Source organism: Ascaphus truei, chromosome 3 (genome assembly GCF_040206685.1).
Source record: "Ascaphus truei isolate aAscTru1 chromosome 3, aAscTru1.hap1, whole genome shotgun sequence".
NCBI lineage: Eukaryota > Metazoa > Chordata > Amphibia > Anura > Ascaphidae > Ascaphus > Ascaphus truei.
Genome location: NC_134485.1, coordinates 406,024,570 through 406,037,162, shown reverse-complemented (window position 1 = coordinate 406,037,162; position 12,593 = coordinate 406,024,570). Strand labels below are relative to the sequence as shown.

The following is a 12,593-nucleotide window of genomic DNA, read 5'->3' as shown; positions in this document are numbered from 1 at the left end:
TACCACCATCTTTTCCATGGACTGCTCTGTAACCCAAGTGTCTGTTTTAGGTTTGTAAACTTGTTCTCCAACCTTCTCTGAGAAACCACCTGCTGGGCAGCAGTAGAGCCTACTGTAGCATCCAGCTCAGTCTTCAGAGTCTCGAGCTCCTCATCCAGGTCAAACTTTTATTTCTCTGCTGTCTTGCGGCCTGCATGCTCAGACTCCAGGTCCTTCCTCAGGTCTTGAAGTTGTCCTTCTGCACTTCTTTTTCCACTCAATGGAGCTGCCTGTTCAGCTTTTTAGAGTTGAGTCACGATTCCACATCTCCTAGCTAACTCAGAGCAAGGCTTAAATCTGTTACCTTTTCTCTATTTCTGCCCTGCAGCTGCTGGTGCTCCTCCCGGACTTTGTCCGGCTCCCATTGCAGCCGGGCCCTCTCATTGGCCGTGTGGTCCAGCAGCTTGTGGGCATCGGCCATCTCGGGCTCATAACGCAGAGTTAGGCCAGACAACTGACGGATGGACACCACCTCCTTCTCTTCCTTTTTGGCGAGCTGTATCTTGAGCTCAGCAATCTGAATTTGCAACTCTGCAATTTGATCCTGCAAGTCACCTCTCAGGGCCTTCACCTCTTCACAGTGCTTGCTCTTAGTTTGCATCAGCGCATCCTTTGTATTTTGGAGCTCTGCAGATTTCATCACTATTTCATCACTATGGTCACCGCTGCCTTTGTTTTCCACACCTCTTTATCCTTGGCCTACTCTATTGGGGATGGAGCAGCCTCACTGCTTCTCCATCTCTTGTTCCAGTTTCTGGACCTTCTCCCGCTCCCTCTCATACAGAGTCACCTGGCACCTAAGCTCCGCCTCCAGCTATGCTTGGTTAAGGCTCAATGTGGCCTTCAGATCCTCACGCTGTTCGGTGGGGACACACTGTGTACTCGCTCCTGTAGTACTTGCTGCTTTACGAACTGCAAGGATAGTGTTTAATGTGGCCTGCCTCGTGTGGTTCCATTTTTGGGGCCCCATCTATTGTACTTGACTTCACACATCCTTTTTTTCTCTATATTCCCCTTCTCTCGAACAGTCTGTTCAACCATAGAAACCCAGCCCGAAAAATGCCCCACAGAATGGTTACATTCCATTTGGTCAGAGTTCCGAGGGCAAACTGCAGCCACATGTCCAAGTTTATGGCATTTGTAGCACTCTCTTTTCTTTCCAAAACTGGGTCCAGTCTACTGGGAATAATCGGACCGGACTCCTAGGGGCTGGGGAATTTACTTCTCCTTTATACGCGTCTGAGTTCTTGGGGACTGTTATTCAGAGGAACAGTCTTACCGGATCTCCTGACGCGCAGGAAACGGAATCCGGAAAACTCATCTAGACTTGAACTCCTGGACATCTCCTCGGCAGTCAAGTGACGTTCGACTAAGGCGACCAACAGCTTGGCGTCTTTGGGGTCACTCTGGCTCACCCACTTTTGAATGGTGCGGGGAAGACTCCTAAGAAACCAGTCTATGCCGACTCTTTTGACTAATGCAACTGTGGTACATACATGCTGGAGTCACTTCCTTGCAAAGTGTATAAGGTCATAGAGTTGAGAGCGGGGAGTCTTCTCTGTATTGTAATGCCAGGAGTGGAACCGTCAGGTCCGAACTGCAAGGGTGACCCCTAACCGTGCCATAATCTCAGCCTTCAGGGTGTCATAGTTTTTAGCTTGCTCTGGCTCCAAGTCATAATATGCTTTTTGTAAGTCACCCACCAGGAAGGGAGCAATTATTCCAGCCCACTGCTCAGCTGACGACCTTTCGCGTACTGCTGTGTGCTCGAAAATTGACAGGTATGCCTCATCATCGTCCATCGTAATTTTCAGAATGAGGTGCGATTTTACCTGGCGAGTGGCCTGTGGGGCCCGCTAGTCTGGGTGGTAATTCTCTCTCCCAACACTAGGAGCTCCTGTTGTAGGCAAAGGTGCACCTTGTGTTGCTCTTTTTTTTTTTTTAAGAGTCTGATGTAGGGATAGCACCATCTGCTGTACTAACAATGCCGTAGTTTCAGTTTGTGACTGTCAGCTGCTGTACCAACAATGCAGGACAATTATTGTAACCCTTGCATTAAATTAGCAGCACATTCTGTTTTGCTGCACTGTAGAATAGCCATATTCTCTGCTTGTACTATATGCTGTACTGAGGTCAAAAAGTCTTCTATTTTCAGGTTTATTCTTCAATTTGACCTCTGGAGGCGCTATTTCCTCAATTCTTCACACCTTTCCCTGTGTATCCTATAAGTAGAACTCATCATACACAGTGGGACAGACTTCACACGCAGGATCTGTTATTTCACTTCAGTTGGGTGGCCATTTTAAAACCCCACATTTATTTTCAAACCCACAGTTTCCGCTGCTCAGTGCCTTTTGGACTACTTGCATTCTCTCCAATTGTGATGCCCACATCCCTTTCCAGTATCTTTTCGTCCCAGAATAAGCCCAGAAACATTATATTTCTCTACATGGGGTTTATTTACAGGGTAAATTATACACCAACAGGCCCACTGTCCCTTTACATCAAAACAAATCATAAAAATAACACCTATTTCCTTTAGTCAAAACTAACTAAACATACTCCAGCCCTTTCTAATGATGATGGCCAACTAAACTGGTTCCCAGCTTAAATCATACCCTACAGTATCATATCCACCCCATATGAACAGTCTTGGGTACATTAATATATTACTTCACTCTTGGTCTGTTACTGTTGGGGCTCCAGGTAATTTCCTCTGGACCCTGCGAGAGTTCAGAGAATCCCTCATTTCTGTAGTTGCAATGATAAATATAGGAGATCCCTGCTTCAGCGCAATCTTGCTTCCTTCCTTCTTCCTGGGATAAAGACCCAGTCAGTCCCAGCAGACTCTGCGACCACCGTCCAGCGGGTCTAAGGAACTGCGCCAGCCTCTTCTTTAGCTGGAGAGTACCTCATCTCTCTCCCCTCATTCTCTGGGGAAAAGCAGTCTCTCTCAGAATGGCAGCTCTCTGTGTCTGCCTTAAAACACTCCTTTGTTCATTCAGGAGTCCAGCCTCATTAGCTGCCGCCGAAACTAGTTTGTCTAGGGGAGATTAACTCCCTGCAGGTTGGAAAGCACTTGCTGCTACACTCCATCCTATACAGAGACAGTGATTGTATCACAGTATGTATGTACTTCAAAAACTGGATCAGCCCTTTGAGAAAGTCGCCCTCTGGTGACGAAACCCGCCAGGGAATTCGATCGCGCAATTATGTCATCACGACGCTGCGCACACGCACGAAGCCGCACTGAGCGCGAGATTACATTGCGGCCATTCAAGTTTGAGAGGCGATCTCTGGGACTTCTACAGACTGATTTCTGTCGGCGAATTTCTGGCCTCTTGTGAGCAGCTACTATTTCCATGCAGCCCTGAGGGAGCTTCCATTTGCGGACGTCTGCTGTTTAGAGACCGGATGGTGGTGATTTATTCACAAATTGCTTGATTGATTTTTACTCTTGTGAGTGCATTTCCCCCCCCCCCCTCCCTTCCCTTTCAATATTAAATGTACAATTTTACGCTATGGGGTGTGCGCTCTCTCTTCTTTTTCTCCTCTAGGTACCCCTTGGATGTGGTTCATCCAATTTGAGAGCAGCTGGGAACCCCCATACCAGCACCAATTATCTATCATATTCATGGACTGATTCAAAAGGACTGGTTGGACTTTTTACTTCTTTTTTCACATTGTTTGCACATATACACATTTTATTTATTTTTGTGAGGTTCACTGTGCTATAGATAATTTTTGTTATTATTGATTGTTTATTATAGATATAGATATATTTTCTTATATGAAACACAGTTTAGTTCACTATTAGATTTTAGTCACTATTAGGGTTTATAATAACCAATACCCTGGCGCTACTATATTCGTTCTCTTTATATATATATATATATATATATATATATATATATCGCGTTATAAAATGTTGCCGCACAAGGACATACTGTACTGGCATCTGCAGCTCTCTCCTCCCTGCAGCTCTCTCCTCTCCCTGCCGAAGACTTCCGAGCGCAGAGGATCACATTTAAAAAAATGACCACCGCAATTAGGGGTTCTGCTTCCACCGGAGGGGGAGAGCTGGGATAACTCTCCCAGCTGTCCCAGAGTGGCACGGAGGCCGCGACTGAAGTAGGGGTGGGGGGTGGCTGTGTGATCTACAGGCCTGTGTCACGAGGCATCCCGGTACACCAGTTACAACTTAGACCCAAATCCGGGGTACCTACTAGTGTCCCCTCCTCCCAGCACCCTACCCAAGCAGAATCCGCGAAGCAGTGCCTCGTGAGTCGCAGAACCCGGCTCATGGCGGCCACGCGAGGCCCGCAGTGAGGCGGCTATCTTACCTCCAGGGACCCGCTGGTGGCTGCTTGCACAGCGTTGGAGTGGAGGAAAGAGCTCCTTCCCTGGGGATCCTACCCCACCAAGGTGCTATGAGAGCTCGGCAAAGCCTCCCCAGGCAGGCGGGATCTCCACAGGCAGGCGGAGGAGAAGTGAGAGCCACATTCAGCACGCAGAAGGTAGGAAATCCTTGCCGGCTCAGTGCCGTGTGTGTCCTTCTTGTGTGTGTGTGTGTGTCTCTGTGTCTCTGTGTGTCTGTCTGTGTCTGTGTGACTCTCTGGGTGTGACTCTCTGGGTGTGACTCTCTGGGTGTGACTCTCTGGGTGTGACTCTGTGTGTGTGTTACTGTGTGTGTGTTACTGTGTGTGTGTGTGTCTTTCTGTGTGTGTGTCCCTGTGTGTGTACCTGTGTGTGTGTGTCTGTGTCTGTGTGTGTGTCTGTGTGTGTGTCTGTGTGTGTTTCTCTGTGTCTCCATGTGTGTGTGACTCTGTGTGTGTCTCTGTGTGTGTGTCTCTGTGTGTGTGTCTCTGCGTGTGTCCCTATGTGCGTGTGTCCCTATGTGCGTGTGTCCCTATGTGCGTGTGTGTCTCTGTCTCTGTGTGTGTCTCTGTGTGTGTGTCTGTGTGTGTCTCTGTGTGTGTCTCTGTGTGTGTCTCTGTGTGTGTCTCTGTGTGTGTCTCTGTGTGTGTCTCTGTGTATGTGTGTCTCTCTGTGTCTCCGTGTGTGTCCTTTAGCAATAAAGCTTTGGGGGGGAAATTAACTAAATAAAAAACGTTGTAGCGGCTCACACTATAACGGTGTTGAACTGTATATTATAATATATATATACATACCAACAGAATTGAGGTTGTCTCAAGCTGTAAGGAGCCACGCAGACTCACGTGCGTCCCCACGCAGGTCTGGCGCACTCACCCGCAGCCCACTACGGCACCTGTTATCGGCTTCCCGCAGGTCCGCGTTCCCTCACCACGTCCTCGCACACGTGCAGGACTCCCCCCGCTGGAGCAGCGTCTTCTGCTTACCCAACGCGCATGCGCATACCACGCGTCACAGGATTGGATGCTGGATGGCGTTGTGCGTCAGCAGCGTGCGGTGCGCGCATCACGCACCCGAGCTGCGTGTCAACAGTGTTCATCAACTTTCATCTGTTTCACCTGCCAGGTATCTTCTAACTTATCAGGCTTCCACGCGGTCGCGCCCCCACTCAACCCCCAATGGGAATTGGCTAATCTAGCTTATATATGCTCAGCTGTGCCACTGGCACTTTGGCTGAGCACAGATTCACGTTACTCTGTGTTTGCCTCTGCTACCCTGCCTTGTTCCTGTCCTGTTGCTTTATTCCTAGTTCTGATCTCCTGTGTACCGACCCGGCTTGCCTTTGGACCTCCCGCATCTCTGGAATACTGATATCGGCTCCCTCTGACTCTCTACTCCTCTCCAACCCTGACCACGGCTTTGAACTTTGACTATCCTCTCTCTCCAACCCTGACCTTGGCAATAGTATCTTCTACAATTCGGACCTCTCCTACACCAAACCAGGCAAGTTTAACGACTACCCTGGCCTCTCCACCCCAGACCCAGCTATCAAGACTAACCTACACTCCGGACGTGTCCCCCGTGTCTGTGGCTGGTGGTTACCTATTCCCATCTCAGTACTGGGATCTCGTCCTGTTTGTGGTGAGCACAGCGTAACACAAGCCCTCCGGAGTATTTAAAAAAAGACATTTTATTCATGCCCTCAAAATACAAAAAATAAAAACAACTGTTCAATGTTTCGGATCACAATAGCATCTTGGCAAAATACCGGTGACAGGGACAAAATGTTAGGCACGAGCACCTGGGAATTTTCCATCCCTGTATGTATGTACATACGTACGTACAGTGGCGACAAAAAGTTTGTGAACTCCAATGATAATTACAGAAATGCCATTGTTTTTCCATTAATCAAAACCAGTCTTTTCTTAAATATCCAATAGGGTTTATATTAACCGATTCCATGTTTTTTTTAAAATAAAATAATGTATGAATTAGACAAACATTGATTAATTAAATTACAAAAGTAAGTGAAACCCTGTTTTTATCAGATAAATTAAAAGGGGATAATTTGAATCAGGTGTTTAAATAATTAGGTAGATCTTCAGGTTGGAGTTTTGGAGGCCCCACCCTAAATAAAGATCAGAACGTTTGTGAGTTTGGTTTTCACATACAGGTTTGTGGAAACACGTCACCCAACAATCAAAAGAAATCTCTCAGGATCTCAGAAAAGCATATGCCCATCAGTCATGAAAGGTTAAAAATCCATTCCTAAGGATTTGGGGCTCCACCAATCCAGTCAGAAAGGTAGTATAAAAATTAAGAAAGTTCAAGATCACAGACACTCTAACCAAGAGCGGTCGTCCTATCAAAATCTCTTTAAGAACAAACCGAGACTTGGGTATAAGCCTTGTTTTATTAGAGATACTGTGAGGTTGTATTTTGATTCACATGTAATTCTTCCCCACCAACAAATATTGGTAGTACTGTATACACATTGGTGATTGTTGTCACATTCTTTTCCCTCTTCTATATAGTATATTGTGATACCATCACTGTCCTCTAGGGGCTTTAACAGTGAAGCAACTGTGCTTTCCAGTTCACAGAGCGTTAATTCCTCAAAGAGAAGCCAGCAGTAGTTGCTAACTAATGGAGTTAATCAGCCTGTCTGAATGAACTGAATGAGGAAGTGTTTTAAAAGAAACAGGAAGCTGCCATGCTGCCAGAGAGACCCTGCTTAAAGTGACAGAATGAGAGACTATTTTCCCCAAAGAAGGTGGCAATAGAAGTGGTCCCCATCTGCGGAAGCTGGTTACAGAGGACCTACAGAGGAGTTTCTCTGGGCTCAAGATGGGGCTGAGTTCCCCGAAGAAGAAGGACGACAAAGCCGTGCTGAAGCAGGGAAGCCTGCTCCAAAGGACTGACAGATAAGCAAAAACATTTTATTGGTGTATGCAGAGACTGTGTTACATTGTTGCATATGCCAATGTAAGTGTGTATGTAAGTTTACTCCTTGACAAAGTACTGTGTTGTGTGAAACGTGTAGGATGGTTCACACCTCCGTTTTTGTCATGTTTAATAGTCAATAAATATTACTTTATTTTTATATCACCTGTCTCCCTGGGCAGTGCGCTGCCTTGTGCATTTTTTTTGAATTTATTGTTCCCTATCTTCATCTATTATTAGGATTTAGATGATGATCTAATAACATTTTAGATTTTAAATATGTGAAAATTTATATTTCAGATGTATTTTGAAGCATTTCCATCTTCTCACATTATCCTGCTCAAACAGCTCTACCTCCGCACATTCCCACTTACTGCTTCCCTCAACGCCAACTCCTTCAAATAACACGCAGCTATTCGAACCACACCAACCTTCTTATCCACCTCTACCCTTCCTAATAGATTGTAAGCTCCTTCGGAAAGGGCTCTCTTTACCCACTGTAACAATGTATGTTAATGTTTATTTTGTCTTGTGCTACAACCCTATTGTACTGCGCTATGGAATATGTTGACCCATTATAAATAAATGATAATAATAAATTATAATAATTTTGTAGTCCGTATCTGATTAGTTATGGGTTGGATCATCTGGGGCATTAATTGATTAAGCATTAATTTATTCTCTAGGTACCCCCTGCTTCCTGAGATACTGTAGGGTGACTCTACGGCTGGACGATCATTGCAATATTTTTTTTGCACATTGCACTATTTAGTTGATTTGAAACCAGCAAAAGGGACAGATTGACAATGCCATTAGCTGAACGATTGTAAGAGTCTGTATTAAAAAGAAAATGTAATATTCGAGGAGAGAGATAGAGTGCAGTGATATTTGTTATCAACATTTCAGATGAGTTGTTTCTGAATTTGCGAAAGACAAGTACGGAAATAGATTAGACCTATTTGCCTAGTAGAGGGATCAAATGTGAACATACAGTTTCATCTATAGACTGGACCATGAGCAGTGGTACACTAGCAGACTGCATTGGTAATAAAATGTCATTGCAATACAGGAATTACAACATGTGAGACACTCTGTGAACTATTAGTTTCCAAAGAGTTTTGATACTTACAGATAATATCTGGTCACCTCTCTGAAGCTCCCCACTCAGATCTGCTGGTCCGCCTGCTAGGATGAAGGAGATAAAAATGCCTTCTCCATCTTCTCCTCCAACAATGTTAAACCCCAGTCCTGTCGACCCTTTGTGCAATATTACTTTTCGAGGTTCCCTGTAGAAACAAAATTGGTTATGTAAGTAATGCTGCCTTAAATTGATCTGTCTCGACCAAACATTACAACCAAAACTATTATTTTCATTGTTTTACGGAACACATTGTTTTTTGGTGCACATTTATACCTATTTCATACATGCTCATTTGTCACTAGAGAGATTATATACAGTAGATTTAATAGATGACATTTCAGAGCAAATGTAAAAATTAACCACAGGTAACTACTACATATTTAACTACAGTACGGATTTAGGAATGACTTCAATACACATTAAATGGCTCAGCAACTAAAGTTAATGTGAGTTGAAAATATTAAGTAAATACATACTGTGTAATGTTTCTCATACATACTGTAGCTTTCAATGCTCTTTGTTTAATACGGCTAAACAGAAGCAGTACGTTTGTGTTTAATGTATATTTTCTTTGAAAATGGTCTGCCATATTCTTTGGTTTTCCCTATAAGCCATATTTACAAAGCATTGTTATTCCATAATACACCTTCCTGCACCAGAAGACACGTCTCATTTAATTGAAAAGGCTATAAGGTGTCTTGCAATGCCAGAAGCTGTCTTAGGGCATAGCACTGTTTAGTAAAAAAAAGTTCCTTATAAACTACCTCAAATAAATTCAATTACCCTTAGCCATCACTGTAGACAGCACTGAGAAATACCCTTTATCACTTGTAAATAGTCATTCCACTGAAAGGCTGTTAATATCATGTCACCTGTCTCCCATTCTGACTATCTGAACCTTACAGCAGCTGACTTCCTTGTATCCCAGTTTTCTCCTTTACATTCTTTTTTTTAAATGCTGCTACTAGAATTATCTCAATATCTTTTTAAAGCAGTGAATTACTGCAGCATTGTCCATAATCACTCTGCTGAATTCCTATTCATTGTTTTCATTATGTACAATGTTGTTTAGTAGAGGTGTATTAACTTTTTGCTTGGTTTGCAACCTGGCAACATTTACCTTTTTATGTCGAACTTCAAAAACTAACTTTTTCAAAATGTTTGTCAAGTTAAAATCTCCACAGCCTGAGATATGGGTTTTGCAGGGCACCAACAATGTCAAGCAATATCTCCCCCAAACCCTCACACTGCCCCCAATTACGCTCCCACCACCAGGAATAATTTAAGGGCTTAAACCTCAGGAGTCCTCGATCCCGCTTATACTAGAAAAAATATATAATTAAAACAAAACTACTTTTAGCAAAACGTGTTCCTAAAAGTGGTTTATCTCTTCACAAAGGTACTACGTCCAATTAGAGCTCAAAGAGAGTACTTTTTACATTTTAGATGTAATAGGGCTGGTCCCAGTTGCCTCTCTGCCTCCTGTCACTGTAAGTTCCTGATAGATACATGCCGTGACAGGCAATCCTAAGGGGCATTGACCCCCCTCATGCTAATCATTGAGTGACAGGAGAGGAGGTGACCTGGTGTTTGTATACAGCCAGTAGTGATGCAGACACTAGGCCCTCCCCTTTCAGATCTCAGAGAGGAAGTGCCAAACTGTTGGAGAGTTTGACTCTGGAGTCTGGAGAGACTGGAAGGGCTGTGAGTCTCTCCCATCAGGGATGAGCATGCCCCCCAGCCCATAGGGGCTGGGAGATCATCTAAATTCTACAGAGGCTTCAATACTACCAGAGGTCTGGGACTTTCTGCTATCCACCTGCATCCGTTGTGTGTGTACCATCTGCAGTGTCTGCAATAAAGCCCCTTTGTTTTATATACCCGTGCCTGAGTTGCAGTATATTGGGCAGGGGAGGGAACAAAGTGCGCTTTGGTGAGAACTGCCTCTGGGATTCCTGGAGCTCACTGAAGCTGGAGGCGCTGTTACCATGAACAAAGTTTGAGTACTTCAAAAGCCTGTCCCTGTCCCCACACCAATGCGGACATCTCAGCTCTCCAGACCCACACAGGTATGCCAGCACCACAACATCTTAGTAGCAGAGTGGTATAATTACAAAAAGTGGTACAGTGCTTGTTACGGAAAATAAAGGTTACAAAAACATTAAATATATAAATGCAGATAGTTTTTCAAAATCCCAAGGAGTAAAATGGAAGACCTTTACGTCACCAACAAATACTACGAAGCTCCTCAAGAGGTTGTGAGGATGGTAAATATGATAACTCATGCGTTACAGGTGTAGCCATGTCTAAGATTGGTGTACATATCTCTTTCTCATGCTGGCAGTAAACCTGGTAAGTATGCAGGATTGCCAGCAACAATCAATGAGGTTTGCCCTCACACCCTGGTGAGGTGTCATATATCCCCAAAGGAAGTGACAACATGCACTGTGCCCCCACTTAGTGGTACAGAGCAGGTTTGTTCTCTGGGGGGTGATATAAGACATAGCACTGCCTAAAGTTAGGAGTTCAGTTTCCTGTTGTTGGGCTGCCTCTGTTCAGTGAGAGGCACGTAAGGTCTGCAACAATGTTGCAGTGTCTCATGCTAGCTGTGAGTCAGTGAGCAGACGCAGCAGAGTTAGAGGAGCTGAGAGAGACAAAGCAGCTCAAGAGAGGCGCTTACAGCAGCCAGAGAAGCTGGGGAATCTCTCTGAGAGGATAGGTGGAAAGCAGCTCTATTAGAGGAGAAGGGACCTTCCTAATGGAATGCTGCAAAGAGATGAGCGGCTGAGCTGTTATCTGTGAGGGGCAGCTTGCCCATGCCACCATCAATAAAGATGCCCTGTTTGAATATACCTCCACTGGGTGAGTGTGAAGTTACTCAGCAGTGGATGGCACCACCAAGAAGGAGTTCCTCACCAGGACCATCTCTCTGCAGAAGCACAGATCCTGATGAGGTGGAGGTGCTGCACTGGATATAGGTAGGACTCACACACACTACCTCAGCTGCCTGTCTGGATGACATCCCCTAATACCATCAAGCGGGAGACTCAGGAGCCCTGTTTCCTACAGGTGCACCACCAGACACGAACATGTAATGGGGACTGGTTAGACCACACGGGCCAATGTGAGATTGGGTGGGGGAAAACCCGTTACACAGGTATAACACTCCTCTGGATGAATTTTACATTAGTGGTCCTCAAATCTCTACTTTTAGAGACACCATTTTTCCTCTGACAAAAAAAAGCCAAAAGAGCCAACCTTTGCGGCTGGGTCTTATCTCCCACTCATCACTCGTCCTATGTGACAGTTTTTATGGCTGATTTTACTGGGAAAGAGAGAATGATTTAATCCCAAATCAATTTGAGAGTATACACCTCATAAATCTCTCCCTGTCACCACTAGGTTAATTCTACCAGCGTCCTTGCGTCGAGATGATTTTGACACGGGCATAGACAACCCTTTTTGATAGTCCACTGTTAATTGTGCGAGGGAATCTAAATATCCGATGGTTGCAATACAGATATCTTCTCATATTTACTATCACTATTATCGTGTCCTTTTTCTCTGTATCACAAATAAATGATCCTACATAATGTGAATCTGTCACTTTTTTTGCGATCTGCTGGTTAGGGAAACTCTCAGAAACTTACCACGTTCCTTTGAAGTTTACCCTGACAGATAAAATTGTCTCTGTCACATCATCTCAATGTAAGCATGGCTTCACCTTAATTGTTTTATTGACCAATAAAGTCATTTCCCTCATGAAAATTCTCTGGTACCCATCAAAAATAGAAACATTGTTTTAAAAAAATAAAATAAAGCTAACCCATGGTTACTGAACCTCTCCTTATTTTTTATCCCTTGCATGTTTTTATCATGACAATACTCTATTAAATTGAACTTTCTGTCTGTCTTTCTCTCTCTCTGCGCTTCTCTCCTTTCCAGAATAAAGTCAAATTTCAGCGTAGATTCCTCTCTGACGAACTTCAAATTTCAATAGAAAATTATAAAGGTAGATCGAAAATATTGAATTTTGCTTTAACGTTGTACATTTCAACCGAAGCTTTAAATTAAAAAGTTCTAACAAACTTTGAAC

General features: G+C 44.2%; 1 protein-coding gene across 13 annotated transcripts in view; it reads right to left on the bottom strand.

Moving 5' to 3' along the window:
- DLG2 (discs large MAGUK scaffold protein 2) overlaps positions 1 to 12,593 on the bottom strand; it is a 1,892,764-nt gene that overhangs the window by 540,526 nt on the left and 1,339,645 nt on the right. For all 13 annotated transcript variants that reach the window (XR_012800043.1, XR_012800042.1, XM_075592575.1 and 10 more), the window contains one exon: positions 8,486 to 8,642. Coding sequence is in view for 11 of the 13 variants with exons in the window: in XM_075592575.1 (XP_075448690.1) it covers positions 8,486 to 8,642 (157 nt within the window). In the remaining 2 variants the exon portion in view is untranslated. The remainder of the gene's footprint in view (positions 1 to 8,485; positions 8,643 to 12,593) is intronic.